Raw genomic sequence first — 17,136 nt, 5'->3', positions numbered from 1 at the left:
AGTTGGGGGAATTGGAAGGGGAGGTGAATCATGAGAGACTATGGACTCTGAAAAACAATCTGAGGTGTTTGAAGTGGTGGGGAGGTGTGGGAGGTTGGGGTACCAGGTGGTGGGTATTATAGAGGGCACGGATTACATGGAGCACTGGGTGTGGTGCAAAAATAATGAATACTGTTATGCTGAAAATAAAAAATTAATTAATTTATTTAATAAATAAATTAATTAGTTTAAAAAAACGAACAGAGACTTCTCCAATGAAGACATGCAAATCTATAACAGACACATGAAAAAATGTTCACCATCACTAGCCATCAGGGAGATTCAAATCAAAACCACATTGAGATACCACCTTACACCAGTTAGAATGGCCAAAATTCACAAGACAATAAACAACGTGTGCTGCAGAGGATCTGGAGAAAAGGGAACCCTCTTACACATTTGGTGGGAATATAAGTTGGTGCAGCCACTTTGGAAAATAGAGTGGAGATTCCTTAAGAAATTAAAAATAGAGCTTCCCTCTGACCTTGCAATAGCACTACAGGGTATTTACCCCAAGGATACAGATATATTGAAAAGAAGGTGCACCTGTACCCCAATATTTATAGCAGCAATGGCCACAATCGCCAAACTCTGGAAAGAACCAAGATGCCCTTCAACAGACAAATGGATAAAGAAGATGTGGTCCATATATACTATGGAGTATTAAGCCTCCATCAGAAAGGATGAATACCCAACTTTTGCATCAACATGGAAGGGACTGAAAGAGATTATGCTGAGTGAAATAACTCAAGCAGAGAGAGTCAATTATCACATGGTTTCACTTATTTGTGGAGCATAAGGAATAACACAGAGGACATGGGGAGATGTAGAGGAGAAGGGAGTTGGGGGAAATTGGAGGGTGAGACAAACCATGAGAGACTGTGGACTCTGAGGAAGTAATTGAAGGGTTTTGGATGGGAAGGGGGGTGGGAGGTTGGGTGATCTTGGTGGTAGGTATTGAGGACAGCATGTATTGCATGGAGCACTGGGTGTGGTGCATAAACAGTGAATTCTGAAACACTGAAAAGAAATTTAAAAAATAAATTTTTAAAAAGTTGACTTGGAAAATGGATGATTTTAGATAAATTGAGATAATCTTGTTTTTACACCAGCGGTGGCAAACTCAGATGTTGTATGGGTCAGGCAAATACATAAATGAGAGAAACCCGCCATGTTCCTCTGGCATAAACTGGAGAGCCAAGTGTCTCTCAACTGGGAGCAACCATTCAGCTCTACAGATTGACTGTTGCAATATAAGAATGAACATTTAGTACTATGAAATGTGACTTTACAAAAGAAACCCCATATCCTGATTCTGGTTCCTATACTCTGTTGCTTTCTCTGAGCCAAAGCCTTCCCTCTTCCCACATACATATTTACAACATATCCATGAGAATGTTAACAGCCCATTGCTAAAATACAACCAAGTATGGCCAAACACCAACATTGCTTATCTTGTGCTGATTGTGCCACTGTTCAGGGAGCTGACACATTCAAATTCATTCAATAGGTAATGAAATGTTGCAGGTGTGTTCTATATGCTGGGGACACAATAATTAACAAAATAGTAAAAATTCCACTTGCTCATTGAACTTACATTCTAGTGATGCTGATCCTACATGTGTATCAGAATTACAAAAGGTACAGACCTTTTGGCAATACTATGCTGGGATGCTAGGATAGAAGTCTAATAGTTTCAAAAGAACATGAGGACCCTCTTGAACTGTACAGGTCCTAGGACTGTTGCTAATTTTTTATGTAAAATTACAGAATTATGGGCACCTGGGTAGCTCAGTTGGTTAAGTGTTTACTTTCTACTCAGGTCATGATCTTCTGCAGGTCCTGCGATGGAGTCCTGAATCCTGCTCACCAGGGAGTCTGCTTCTCTCTCCCTCAAACCCGCTTGTGCTCTTGAGAGCTCTCTTTCTAATGAAAAAAAAAAATCCTTAAAAATTACAGAATTAAATTTAGGAGCGACAAAACACAGAGTCACTAACTCAGAGAAATCTAGGCAGACCTGACTGTTGAATAGTAAGGAGCTTGGAATGTTTGGTAGTTCATAAATTAATTTCTTTTGGCAAATGTTATGGGTAAAAGAGACAGGTGATATGGGTCAATGTCATTGACCTGTGGATTTTTTTCAGTTTTGTGGTTAATACCTAACTGACTCTACTTACTGAGCAATGTTTAATATTAAGGTACATCAGGGGTGATAGGAAGAATTTGTTTCTGTTATGATTTTTGCCAAAACAAAAAATGCAACTCCACTAATACTGACTCACCTCTCCTAAGACATGAAGGGGGAAATCACTGTCTAAAGAGAAAAAATGAATAGTTGTATATTTTGTTTACTTTCCTACCCCCATCATCTAGAATAATAATGGCACGGGGTAGGGGCTCACTAAGTCTTAGCTGAATGAATGAATGAATGAATGAATGAATGAATTTGGACAGAATGTGACCTCTCAGATTTGGGAGGCTGCTCCAGAAATCTACTAAAGTAGATTATCTATCTTAGGAGCCTAGAGTAACAAAGGATTTAATTTCCAAGAATAGTCATGGGTTATAAATTGGTGGTCTGTATTCCATGCCTTGACATATGTTGCCTGGCTCACCAGGTACTCTCTTTCGTCTTATAACAAATTCTTTGCCAACACACACACACACACACATTTTGAAAAAAAAATTGGATTTCTAACGTATTTTATAAGTAAAATATGTTGAAATGTGAATTAAAACAAATTTTATCACTCATTATGGCTTTGTGTTGTTTGGGTCATGGATCAGTTCTCAGGTGGTACCTGTTAAGCTGTAAGGAAGCCAGAGCGGACTGCAGTGGACCTTCTGAAGTGTCTTTCATAGGAACAACGTCAAGACTTAGAGAGCTTGTAAGGCAGGTTTCAAAACTTTTATTCCACCAATGTTTATGGAGGGAAAGCTAGAGCTAGGTGACAGGTGCCATGCCTCATTAAAGAGACACTCATTATGATCAAGGCAATTGGGAAAGTGGAAACAGACAAATAAGAAATGCTGTGAGAATAAATATTAAGGGGATGAGGATCCTGGGGGGTGGGGAGAATTTGGAGACATGGACAAATTGGCAAGGATTGATAATAAGACAGAAAACCCAACAAAGATGAGGCATCCCTGGGGTCATATTTACTTGGCATTTATCTCCATGGGTTGGTGCATTAACTAACTATAAGGACTAAATAAAGATAAATCAGGGGGAAAGTGATGGCAACTCTTCTTCCTTTCCACCTCCTCCCTCTCCAGCCTGTCTCACGGTTCAAAAAAGTTCTTAACTAGATTACTGGTCAGGGCAGTGACCAAAGTCATTTTAGAGTCTGAAGGCAGAGATGTTTGACATCATCAGACTGTGAGACCAAATTAAATAAAGTATTATAGACTCAGACAGCCTGGATCCAAATCCTGCTCCTTCATTTATTGAGTATGTGGTGGTTTCTGAGGGTTATTTAAAATCCTTGGAACCTCAGTTTTCCTGTCTGGAAAATGGGGCTAAGTATCCATCTAGTCATAGTATTAAATGCAAAGTGCTTGATTTGGCCCATATATATTTATATATTATAAATATATAATATATATTATAAATATACAGTATATATATTTATATATTATTTATTTATTATATTATTTATATATTATATAAATATATATGATATATATAAATATAAATATAAAAAATATATATATATATTGCTCTCCCTAATTGAGCCCTCTATTTTCCTTGGTGTTACTATGGAAATTCAGAGAAAGGAGAAAGAAGGAGGTGGGGAGGAAGCTCCCATGTTAGCTGAATACTAACATATAAACACAGGTTCATGGGAAATTTTAAATTATATGAACTTCCTTTTTATTTTTTGTAAAAATATACCATTTTACTATTTATGACCTCTGACCAAATGTTACAAGTGTAGGTTAAACATTTCTCTACCCTTCTTTTTTTAAGAAAATTTTATTTTATTTTATTTAAATTCAATTAATTAACACATTAACTCTCTAACTCCATTTTATGTTAACTCTCTGGTCTTTCTCTTGGGAAAGACAAACCAAGCACTTAGGTTCTTCTGCAGAGACGTGTAACCTCTAGACTTTCTTCTCTGGATAGACCCTAAAGCCATGCTCAAGTAGGCAGCTGATAGAGAGGAATCCAGTGCACTAGCCCTCTTCACAGAATGAGAGATGACAAGACTTTGCTAAAGATGCCAGACACTCATTTGTACAGTCAGGTGATCTGTCCTTTCCCTACGAGTGAAGCCTGAAGTGAGACCCAAGTCTGATGAGACAAATGCCAGTTAGGCTCATAGTCTCCTTAGATGAAGGTAAGAATTCAGACTAACATCTCCTTGCTAACCTTGTTATTAGCAGCTTTGCACTTGGTCACAGTTATGTGATATATTCACCCACTTTCTTGTTTCCTAAATGATATTATCCCCATTTTACAGATAAAACCACCGAGGCTCAGAGAAGTGATAAAGTGGCCAGGCTGAGAATTGAACCCCCAAACATGAGCTTTTCCCACACCAGTGGTGAGCTGAGGTGGAAGCCATTCCTGGTTCAGTGCCTCTCAGTCTAATAGGAGCATGACGAAGTCAGTGAGGCCATTCCTGTCCTCACTTCTCATCACAGGTGGCTTCTTACCTTCTCCATTCGAGTCCAGTAGTCTAGGACATCACTTGCAAAGTTAAATTCCTTGGGAACATCATAGTCATTCCACCTCGGGGCTCCAACTTCTGTTAAAGCCTGGCAATGAAGGTACCCAAAGGCAGAGTGAAAGCCATGGGAGGGTTTGTGGATATTCCAGAGGCCCAGGAACCTCATTAGCTGCTGCATGGTGGACAGTGCTCAGGAAGACAGCACAGAATTCTCAGGTCGTCACCTGCCTTGGATGGTTAATAGACTGGTTATGGAATGGTAATTTCATCCACAAAAGGAAAGCAATAGCTTTGTTAGAGTAATAGTTTTGTTTCAGCTCACCAGAATTTGGAAGGCCCAAGGCCCATCCACATCTCTACTCCCTCTCTTGTTAATATCCTGTCCTGAATTCTGTGGGACAACAATTTTTCCTGCGTGAAGTTGGGTTTCTGTCACTTGAGACAATCAGTGACAAATACACATTGTATGTGACAAATACACATCACCATACTCAGGACAACACCATACTCAGTACTAATATCACAACAACTTCCCTTGTGGACTGAGATCTGGCCGAAGGGGGCTTTCCCAGGATAATATTGGAGGCAGCTACGTCCAACCCATGAGAGCTGACACATGAAATACGATTTGTTTGCCACTCCAGATTCCAACAAAGGCCCCTTTTACATGGGACCGGAAACTTCTTTTATTATTGTTGAAGTCTTATTGTGAAAACTGGCTTAAGCTAGAACAATCTTTCCATGAGAATGTTAACTGAAGAAAACCACTTCAGGTACAGCTTGAGAGTCAAGCCCCTTACCGCCCAAACTAATAAAGCCTCCTCTCCTCATTAGTTTCAGCAATCACATAATTTTTGTGATCTATGTCTGTTTGACAACAGACCATAGAATATTGATAGAATAGATCAATAGATCAATAAAACCTTAGTTTATTTTCTGCCAGTTTAGACCTATAATAACCTAACCCCAATTTTGATGCTGCCCCCAGAAGCCTACCTCACATTCCTAGCAGGGAGAGGGACTGCTAAATATGCCCTTGTGTTAATGTCTCCAGAAGAGAGGATATACGAAAAGTTCATCTATTACAGTTTGCTTGTCAGCATGGATCCCTGGGCCTTGTGACTTAACTAAAGTAATGCCCTCTTTTTAATCCCTGTCAATCAACAGTACTACCTTAGGTTTCATCAGAGCATTCTGGGGCAAGAAAGAGACACTAAGATCGCCGCAGGCCCAGATCTGGCCCTCAGACATATTCTTGCTGGCTCTCGGTCTTTGGAGGAAAAATTTAAATTGTCAACATTTAAACCTTAGGAGATTTCATTTAAAAGTCTTGAAGTCTGGCAATCAAACCAGCACAAATGGCTGGAGCTGAGAATCTTACGCAAATAGAATGTTCTCCAATTTCACATGGTTTCCACCACTCCTTATTTTGTCATGCCTACTTGCTTCTCCACTTACTGTTCCTGTCAAGTCCCTGGATATTTGAGCTTAAAATATTTGATTAAGACCAACACACCAAAAGGGGATTTCTCCAAGTTTGCAAGGCAAGTGTTGCGCAGACCTGGTTTTAGAAGCCTGCCTTCTCTGTTGTCTAACCCTCTATAAGCCTGAACCGATTCAGAGCAGGAATACCTGACTCATTTGTTATTTTAAGGCACAGATACATAAATAACCTCAGACTCTAAAAGTCTAAAAAGTCTGGAATTGGGCCTTTGGATTTTAAGTCTAAAATAACCTCAGGTCTAAAAGACCCACGGTCAGCCCAAACAACCCCTCAATAAGTGGCTGAAGACAAAAGCAAATGGACAGAAATAATGAGGAAATTAATTAATCCTTTATTATGGGCTCATTTGTGTCCCTTAGAATTCATCTGTTAAAGTCTTAATCCCCGGTACTTCAGAATGTGACTGTATTTGGAGACAGAGTCTTTGCAGGGGTGATTAAGTTAAAACAAGTTCATTAGATGACCTTGATGACCCTGGCCACTGAAACTGAAGACACACTAGTAATATCTACCACCTGACTTCCCAGAGAATTAGTGAGATAATCTGTATAAACGACACTGCCAGCTACTGCCTAACATATACTAAGGGCTCGATAAATACTGGAACACTCTCTGACTTCCAGCAAATTCTGAAACAAACCATTCTTCCGGTTAGATATTTTTAAAAAAATTTTTTAGATGAAAGGTATTCACTTTATATAATATGAACCAACTTCTGCATAGTGGAATTTTCTTTCAAGTGTTCACTTTCTGAGTCTTCATACTCTCTTCTGTACCTTCCTGCATGACTCACCATACTCAGAGCTGCCTAACTTTAAACAGATCACCCTCTACATGCCAGCCACTGTGCTAGGCATATCACACATATATTCTCATTTATCCTTTTTATTCAATATCACCGTCTTCATTTTGCATCAAGGAGGCAAAGTATCAAAGAAGTTAAGAGCCTTGCCCAAAGTCAACTAACTGATAAATGACATTACAAGCATCTGGATTTGGGCCTTTGGATTTTAAACCCAGGTCTCTGTAAATATTCTACTGCCTTGTGACACACACACACACACACACACACACACACACCTCACAAAGAAGTTGTCATTTACATGCCTTACCTGGCAGTGTCTAGAAAACAGCTGGGCTTTATCTCGGGCTTGTAGAGAAATGGGGACTTAATATACTCACTTCTCTCTAATGAGGAAAGTTCCCAGGGGTGTGCACACAGAAAGGACTGCCCATATCTAGGGGTGGAGATCAGGAATTGGACAACTCTGAAGTGGGAGGAGATGCTCAGTTAGAACAGGACAGGAAACTATCCCAACCCTACACTGGAGAGACTCTGGGTTGGAAAAATAAACCATATGAAGCCATTCCAATTCTTACGGGATGACTTGTGGTGTAAAGAAACAAAATCAGGGGCGCCTGGGTGGCTCAGTGGGTTAAGCCGCTGCCTTCGGCTCAGGTCATGATCTCAGAGTCCTGGGATGGAGCCCCCATCGGGCTCTCTGCTCAGCAGGGAGCCTGCTTCCCTCTCTCTCTCTCTGCCTGCCTCTCTGCCTACTTGTGATTTCTCTCTGTCAAATAAATAAATAAAATCTTAAAAAAAAAAAAGATTTAAAAAAAAAAAAAAAGAAACAAAATCAAATGGAGAATTCTCACTAACTCTGGGACTAACCTGCCCTCTTTCCCAGCCCCATGCCTCTAGTGCTCACATTTAAATGACAGCCAAGTGGCAATATGGCTTAGTAGTTAATGCCTGCGCTCTGGAAGCAGAAAGATCTGAGTTTAAGTCTCCAGTCTTTCATGTACCATCTCTTTGACTTTCACTGACGTCCTTTCTCTACTGTTATAAAAAATGTCTGGAGCTGAAAATTGATCATAAATGAATTGGTAATTCATAATTGATCATAAATGAAATGAATTTTCAGCTCTTGTAAAATGGGAATGATAACAGTGACACCTTATGGTTGTCTTGTTATTACGTTGTTAGGATTAGACGGAATAATTCCTGATGAGCACATAGCACAGTGCTTGGCCTAATCAATATTGGCTATTTTTGTTAATTTGGGATTTGTAGAGAAATAGTTCAGTGTACTAACAAATGCAGGGTCTTTGGAATCCCAAGGTCTTGGGCTTAAATCCTGGCTCAACAACTTACAAAATGGCTGATGGACAAGCCGTTGGCCTCTTCTAACAAAACAGAGGAGTGTGGTTGTTAATAAGATATGTTCCTCGGTTTATAAAAAATAAAAAATTAAAAAAAGAAAAAAAATAAAGGAGAAAAATGTTTATATGAAAAAAAAAAAAAAGATATGTTCCTCAGGTTCCTTGAAAGAACAGCACCAGGTAAAGTCTGCATAGTGCTTGGCTCAGACATGTAAACACTGCGTTGATATTAACGTTGCATTAAATAAGCCTGGATTGCTGCATAAAGTGGCTTGTATTGTTAGTCTTCTACTAGAGCCATTTTGGGGGTGTTGCTGGGGACCCCGGCCCAACTTTCACAGCAACTTTTCACTCCCACCCTCCAATGAAGCAGGGACAAAAGTACCACAAAGATTGCTGGAGACACCTAAGACATTCCCGGATTTGAGAGCAAGCCTGGCTTCCAAGAGGTGGGTTGTCCTGACCAATTCATTTATGATCAATTTCCAGCTCAAGACAGACTTTTTATGGAGAGGAGTAAGTGAGAAGGCAGTGATAAGTTGACTTGCCATAGTAAGGAAAGATTAAACAGCCAAAATATCAAAGTATAAAAGGCCCTGATACTCAAGCAGAAGAGGCAGATACTTTGGGGAAGAAAATGGGGACAGGAAGGAAAGTCTACAAGACACACTCTGGATCTCAGTGGCTCCCCCATGTGGAACTGCAACGCTGGTGTTGTGGGTGAAGAAGTCCAGCTCTGGGCCAGGCAGCCTGGTTCAGTCTAGCTTTCACCAGTTACCAGCTCTGTGACATTGAGTTGGTTTCTTAGTCTCTTGTGCCTTGGTTTGGTGATCTGTAAAAATGGGTCTATGATAGAGATAGTGGAATTCTCTGAAGATTCCGTTCACACTTCTCTTTTCATTTCAAAGCCTCTCTTGTAGTCTGAATGAGCCCACTGAATTCCAGGTCTGGATATTGAACACTAGACAGACACAAGTCACATCTAGTTTGGGCACTGAAGAGCAGTTATGAGTTCTCTATACTCTCTTCCCCTGACTCAGTAGTCCTGGAAACCCTGTGTGGACAGAGTAACATCAAAATATGGCAGAGACACTATCAGCCTCATTCTCTGTTGTATTGTGTGGATAGAGGTTTCTGTGACTTGTCCTGACCAGCCACGGGGACCTGCATGTGCGCAGGTAGGCTAAAGAATGTTGTTTTGGGAGACTTGTGCTGCATAAGGGACCTTGGGAGCCGAGTTAATTATTAGCTGGCTTCCAGGTCAGAACTGGCCCTTCTGGTCTGGAATCTAAGAGCTATACATTTTGCCTTGCAGCTCTTCTGGCTCCAGGCTGGGCTAGCCCCACCAGAATGGAATCTGAAGGGGAGGGAAGGCAAACACAGCTAGTCCAGTCTCCTTGAATATGTAAAGAAATCACAAAATAGGAATTTAGCTCACTCCAAACTGTGCCTCGGCAGGCATGTTTCGCTTCAGAGCCCATCATTTGCCCTATGGCCCTATGGTCAGATGGAAGTCTCAGCTTGGGGGAGGACACTCCACCCAGGCCTCTCCATGGGGATGCTGGCCTGGCTGTCTCCATGAGACTTCCCCAGCTAAGCTGGATGTTTTAAGTTCTCAATTTGATGTAACTCTGTCTTTTTTTTTTTTTCTTTTTAAGATTTTATTATTTTTTTGAGAGAGAGAGAGAGAGAGAGCGCGTGCACATGCATGCGGGGGGGTGTTGGTGAGAGGGAAAGGGCAGAGGGAGACAGAGAAGCAGGCTCCTCACTGAGCAAGGAGCCTGATGCAGGACTCGATTCTAGGACCCCGAGATTATGACCTGAGCCAAAGGCAGACACTTAACCAACTGAGCCACGCAGGTGTGCCAGGATCCACTTCTTTTCAGAGTACTCAGACTGGAAGAATATGGGAGATGGAATGATAACCACAAGCAGAGAGAAAAGAATGACCAAAAAAAAAAAAAAAGACTAAATCAAAAAGCTGCATCTTAGTTCCTGTAAATACCCCCGCTCTTCTGAGCACATGCCCCCTTCCTGCTCACTCCTCCCTGGTACCCCTCCTTTGGCGGCAAACTGGCTCTATTAGCCTACTGAAGGGTTAGTTAAAGGGAGCTAAAATTAAGAGGTTAACTTCTGATCAGAGTTCTCACAGCCGATATACTGTGCCCAGGCTGACTGCACCTTTGATTAAAGCTGATTCTCTTGGTCCCCACTCTGCCCCTCACACTGCGCCTCTCAAACACGTATCTTTTCCTAGTGCTTTGTGTGAACCCAGGGCGGTGCCTCTATGGGTGTCACTCTGGCGGATCTCTACTGCACCCGTGTGGTGATGTTGGAGAAAGACCGCTTCCCAGTGGGTGGGTCCCTGTGGCAACGGAACTAGAAGTCACACTGGCGACTCTCAAAGTTGGCCCATTTCTGGTAACCATCAGTTTGTGCACTCTAGTTAAGTGTCTGTTTCTTGCTGGGGGGAGTGGGGCGATGCGTAAAATAGGTGATGGGGATTAAGGAGTGCACTTGTGATGAGTACCAGGTGTTGTATGTAAGTGTTGAATCACTGAACTGTACACCTACAACTACTAATCACAGTGTATGTTAACTAACTGGAATTTATTTTATTTTATATTATTTTTAATTTTTGAGGGGTGAGGTTCAGCATGAGAAAGAGAGATTCCCAAGCAGACTCCCGGCTGAGCCCGATGCAGGGGTCGATTTCCACAACCCTGAGATCATGACCTGACCTGAAATCAAGAGTGGGACACTTAACTGAACCACCCACGTGCCCCATTAACTAACTGGAATTTAAAAACTTTACAATGTATATTCCTTAAGTAGAAATAAAAAATAAAATCTGGCTACTTTCACCATGGATCCTTAGCTAGCTACTTCCTTTTAGGTGAAGATGACACTACTTGCCTTTTCTTTCAGGTTTTATTTTTTTCAGTGTTCCAAAATTCATTGTTTGTGCACCACACCCAGTGCTCCATGCAATACATGCCCTCCTTAATACCCACCACCAGGCTCACTCCACCCTCCCCAAAGCCCCCCTCCAAAACTCTGTCTCTCAGAGTCCACAGTCTCTCATGGTTTGTCTCCCCCTCCGACTCTCCCCAACTCACTTCTCTCCATCTCCCAATGTCCTCCGTGTTATTGCTTATGCTCCACAAGTAAGTGAAACCATATGATAATTGACTCTCTCTGCTTGACTTATTTCACTCAGCATAATCTCCTCCAGTCCCATCCATGTTGATACAAACGTTGGGTATTCATCCTTTCTGACAGAGGCATAATACTCCATTGTATATATGATATGGACCGTATCTTCTTTATCCGTCTGTCTGTTGAAGGGCACCTTGGTGCTTTCCACAGTTTAGCGACTGTGGCCATTGCTGCTATGAACACTGGGGTACAGGTGCCCCTTCTTTTCACTACATCTGTATCTTTGGGGTAAATACCCAGTAGTGCAATTGCAGGGTCATAGGGAAGCTCTATTTTTAATTTCTTAAGGAATACAGGTTCCACTCCTTCCTTCTTCTTTTGCAATCTTGCTCCATTCCTACTGTTTCTCAGACTTATTCAGCCATACCTCACCTTCATTTCTTCTCTTTCCTTCTTCTTTCTTCCTCCCCCCTTCCTTCCTTGTTCTCTCTCTCCCTCCCTCCCCCTCTCCCTCATGTCCTTCCTTCCTTTCTTCTTTTTTCATATAACCATGCACAATTACCTCTATTCTTATTTATTCAATATTCTCCTTTACATCAATTTCCTTATTAAAATATTAAATAAAACCACAAACAAATCCATAGCAGTCTAAATGAAGCTCTGTACCACCACTATAATTACTCAATTATTACTTTTAAAAATTTTTTATTTATTTATCAGAGAGAGTGAGAGACTGGCTGAGCAAGCAGGAGGAGTGGCAGGCAGAGGAAGAAACAGGCTCCCTGTTGAGCAAGAAGCCTGATGTGGGACGTGACCCCCGGACCCTGGAATCATGACCTGAGCAGAAGGAAGACGCTTAACTGATGGAGCCTCCTAGGCATCCCTAATTAAGCAATTATTTTACTTTCCACAGGGAAGAAACTAAAAATGAGTACAGTGAAAGTAAAAATTGTTGCTGTTATTAAATCCCATTTCCAATAGAGTTTCACTGTCAAATACATGAGACCAGTCTTGTTCTCTTTTTGTTTAAAAAAAAAAAAGGAGATTAAGATTTGATCAGTTGTTTGTTGTTGTGAGAATACTGCATAACAAAGAGTGGCACACATTTATTTAACACACATTTCTCTCTCATAAATCTCAGACTAGTGGCTCTTTGCATAGTGGACAGCAGAGGCACCCAAAATCAAGCCAAAACCTATAAGTACGTTTATTTTTTACTTTTTTTTACATTTAAAATTTCTGCTTGCATCATCTCTGTTAACATTCTATTGGCCAAAACAAGCCAAAGACCATGCTCAACAGCACGGAGCAGAGAATCATATTCCTCTCCGCAGGAGAGTGTGTATGGGGGAGGGGGTGAATAGAAAGCAAGTATTTGCTGGAAAAAAAATCTACTCTACCTCACAGGAGCAGAGGACATAGAAGTCACAAACTGAGACTTTGTAATTGACTTAATGGAAGAGAAATCGGAAGGGTAAGCTCTGGCTCTGGACAAAATCAGGGTTCCTTTAGCAAGGAACAAGGCAGGGTAGAGGTGATTGTGGGGAAGGCCACTGAGTAGGTGTATAAGACTGCTAGGACTGCTGTAACAAAACATTGTACACTGGGTGCTCTAAACAGACATTTATTTCCTCACAATTCTGGAGGCTGGAAGTTCAAGATCATGGTGCTGGCAGGGTTGATTTCCTCTTGCCATCTCTTCACATGGTCATCCATCTGTGCAATGCATCCCTGGTGTCTTTCTGTGGGTCGTAATCTGCTCTTCTTTTACGCATGCCAGTCAGGTTGGATGAAGGCCCATTCTAATAACCTCATTTTAACTTAATTGACTCTTTAAACACCTTATTTCCAAGTATAGTCACATTCTGAGGTACTGGGGGTTAGGGTTACAACATAAGAAATTTGGAGGACACAATTCAGGCCATAAGAACAGGAGAAAAGCAATGTTCACCATATTTGTTCAAGTCCTTTCCTCCTCCAAAAGTTGCTTCCTTGCTTATGTATCTTTTCTTCTGTTCCTTCCCCTTCCAATTAGTGTTTATTGGACATAGCTGAATACATTAGTTGTTACCATCTTTTCTGTCATAAGCCATAGCTAATTTTTTCCCCTTAATTACTGATTGAAATGGTTGATTTGTTGGTTGTTGTTGTTGCTGTTTTCTGGAAATAAGTTTTCTAATATTCTTGCTTCCAGATGAATGAATCCTTTCCAGTTCTGACTCTTGGCCATTCTGGGCGATATCAATGAACTCTTTAATTGCTCTCTTCTTTCTGTTATCACACTTTTCCTTTTTTGAGTCTTCTCTCTCAATATTGTCCACAGGATCCTCTTCCTCTTTCTTCTCTTTAGATATCCTTGTCTGTCCCCCAAGGACCTATCCTCAGTGAATAGTTCCTCTCGTTCCCTATGAACTTTCTATCTCATTCTCTCTCTTGCTCTGGATAATTTCCTAAACCACATTTAAAATCATGACCTCTCCCAAATCCAAACTTAAATATCCAACTGATCACTAAATATATAACAGCCTTGTTATGGTCTCTATTAACATGACCACAACTGAATTCAGTATTCCCACCTTAAACCTGTTTCTCTCAGAAAGTGTTATAATTACCTACCCAGTGTAACTAATCAAAACCCTAGACATCGTCCTTAAATGCCTCTTTTCCCCTACCCCACCTGACTTATTTAGTCAATAAATCACCAAGTTCCAAGAAATAGAATTTCTTCTGCTATGAATTCTCAAATTTGGGGCACCTGGATGGCTCAGTCAGAAGTTATCATATGGTTTCACTCATTTGTGGAGCATAACAAATAGCAGGGAGGACAAGGGGAGTTAGAGAGGAGAAGGGAGTTGAGGGAAATTGGAAGGGGAGGTGAACCATGAGAGACTATGGACTCTGAAAAAACAATCTGAGGGTTTTGAAGGGGCGGGGTGGGTGGGAGGTTGGGGGAACCAGGTGGTGGGTATTAGAGAGGGCACGGATTGCACAGATTGCATGGGTGTGGTGCAAAAACAATGAATATTGTTATGCTGAAAAGAAATTTAAAAAATTTTTTTTTTAAGATTTTATTTTATTTATTTGAGAGAGAGAGAGACAGTGAGAGAGAGCATGAGCGAGGAGAAGGTCAGAGGGAGAAGCAGACTCCCCATGGAGCTGGGAGCCTGATGTGGGACTTGATCCCGGGACTCCAGGATCACGCCCTGAGCCGGAGGCAGTCGTTTAACCAACTGCGCCACCCAGGCGTCCCAGAAATTTAAAAATTTTTAAAAAAAGAACATGTGACACTCGATCTTGGGGGGAAAAGTTCAAGCCCCACATTGGGTATAAAAATTACATAAACAAGTAAACATACCTCTAATGTATTCACCCTTCACCTACCAACACAATCATTTAGAAATGCATTGTTGCCTAAGTTCATTACCCTCCAGATGAAGTCCAAACCATTTATGCATGTGTTAAAATAATCCTCCCTTTGTCACTTCAGAACTTGAACCTGATGTTGAAATAATATTGAGTGTACCTTCCCAGGCTAAGTCCTCCTTCTATCTACAAATAGTGGCAACAAGCCTAGGACAACTTACGCCATCAACACACACAAATTGTTTAGTTTGGGGATTCCCCCCATAGCTAATGATTGCCCGGGGAAGTTATACACATTTCATACTTGACCAATGGGACTTGGTAACCCTTACTTCTTGGTTTTCAGCGTTCCTGGTGTAGACTACAGGCTTTTGCTTGATAAGCACAAGAAGGATGAGGTGGTCTATCTTTAGCTCATCCTGAAAAAGACCATATTCAGTGATTTCATTGTAGTCACAGGAAGCCAATCTTTGTGAAAAGGACTGACTAAATATTATGATTCCTTTATACAAGCTGTCTGGAGAAGGGGATGGAGTGGAGGGAGGAGAGTAAAACAGTATATTTTGCGTGGGTCATACATTTCCCCTAACGGGCCAAGTTCCCATCACCAATCATTCCTGAGCCTACAAGTTAGGCACGGAGGAAGGGGACATGATAAAAAATGATGAAGATAGCAGTGAAAGTGTCAAAATGAACAATCTGCTAGATTTTAAGCTTTTGGAAGCTGTCAGTTAAATGATGCTCCCTTAAACGTAGATAAATCCAGACTGAGAAAGACAAAGTTCTGCTATTTGATTAGCAGACTGTCTCTCTCTACTAGGCCGAACATAAAACTCTGGTGTCACCCAGTGGATTCCAGGAGGAGTATATGACAGGATGTACACATTCTAGTAGGTTTTTTCATTTTTTTAAATTACATTCAATTAGCCAACGTTAGTATAAATGTAGTACATCACCAGTTTTTGATGTAGTGTTCGGTGATTCACTAGTTGAGTATAACATCCAGTGCTCATCAGATCATGTGCCTAGTAGGTATTTTAAGATGACTGCAAGAGAAGTGTTTTGTCAGGGGCTGGAAGAGAAGGCAAACAAGAGGAAAGGACGCATAGGTGTTGTATGCAAATGGATCTAGGTTTGAACCTGTAGCTGTCATTTATCAGCTACAAGTCTTTGGGGTATGTCACTTAATTCTCCAAGTCTTTGCTTTCTTCTCTGGAAAATGTGGAAAATAAGGGGTGACTGTGAACATTAATCAGTATATGTATTGTTTGGAATAGTATCTGACACTTGGCAAGAGCCTGATAAGTGTTTGATATTCTTATTACTGTTATTGCTATTATTACTAAGTATTCTGACAGAGAAGAGCCTTAGACCCTCAGAGATTCTTTGCTTTCTTCTCCAGCTTACTTGAAACTGCTAGGAAGATTCATCTTCCATCCCTGGGTTGGAAATGATGCCCCCAGAGGCCCCAGGAATGGAGTCTGTGGTTCATCGTTCGATGCCTTCCCTCCCCACCACCCCCCCACTTTACTTTCTCCAAAGAAACCCCTATGGTCTTGATTGTAAAATAATTTTATTACTTGATTACAGGAAGAGGAGATACTACCACAAATATGAGCCATGCGGAAGGGACACTTTCTTTGAGGTGCCTATATTGTTCTTACACCTATGTTCCAAGGTTTGTAAATGCCACACAGAGGTGAAACATGATAGTATTTATAAAATTCCTAGGACAGTGTCTGGTATATGGCAAGTGCTCAATAAATGGAGATTTCCCTCCTCTGGTCATGACTGTCCTGAGGTTTGGGGTGACTTGGAGAGGGCTCCAATGTCCTATCCATGTGTGTGAGCCTGTTTGTATGGACCCTTGTCCAGGGTTGAGATGAAGTGATTTGACCCTTCATTTCCTTCCCAAGATGCAGGGTTCTGCTGGACTCTGCCACTGTCTGGTTTTCTATCTGCAGGACTAATCGTTAGTTGCTCTCCCTTCTCCCATCTTCCATCATTTTTCTTTATCAGTCACTCTTACTATTTTTATTGAGTTTTTATTTCCCCCTCCCTCCCTCCCTCCCTCCTTTCCTTCTTCTCTTTCTCTCCCTTCCTCCAATTCTATTTCCCCATCCCTCCATCCCACCTTCCTGCCTCCCTCCTTTTCTTTCCTAATAGCTTTCACTGTTTCATTTTTACTCTAATTTTCCTCTTTTCTCTTCCTCTCTCCTTTCCACTCTTTCA

General features: G+C 41.2%; 1 protein-coding gene across 1 annotated transcript in view; it reads right to left on the bottom strand.

Annotated features, from left to right (window-relative positions):
- The window catches only part of ACSM1 (acyl-CoA synthetase medium chain family member 1), a 51,339-nt gene extending 43,913 nt beyond the window's left edge, over positions 1-7,426 (bottom strand). The window contains exons 1-2 of the mRNA XM_044233026.1: positions 7,332-7,426; positions 4,702-4,943 (exon numbers count right to left, since the gene is read on the bottom strand). Of these exons, the coding sequence (XP_044088961.1) occupies positions 4,702-4,893 (192 nt within the window). The 5' untranslated portion in view covers positions 4,894-4,943; positions 7,332-7,426. The remainder of the gene's footprint in view (positions 1-4,701; positions 4,944-7,331) is intronic.
- Between the last annotated feature and the right edge of the window lie 9,710 nt (positions 7,427-17,136).

This window comes from Neovison vison, chromosome 14 (assembly GCF_020171115.1).
Source record: "Neovison vison isolate M4711 chromosome 14, ASM_NN_V1, whole genome shotgun sequence".
Classification (NCBI taxonomy): domain Eukaryota; kingdom Metazoa; phylum Chordata; class Mammalia; order Carnivora; family Mustelidae; genus Neogale; species Neogale vison.
The sequence above is the reverse complement of the archived record's forward strand: the minus strand, read 5'-3'. Positions and strand labels throughout refer to the sequence as shown.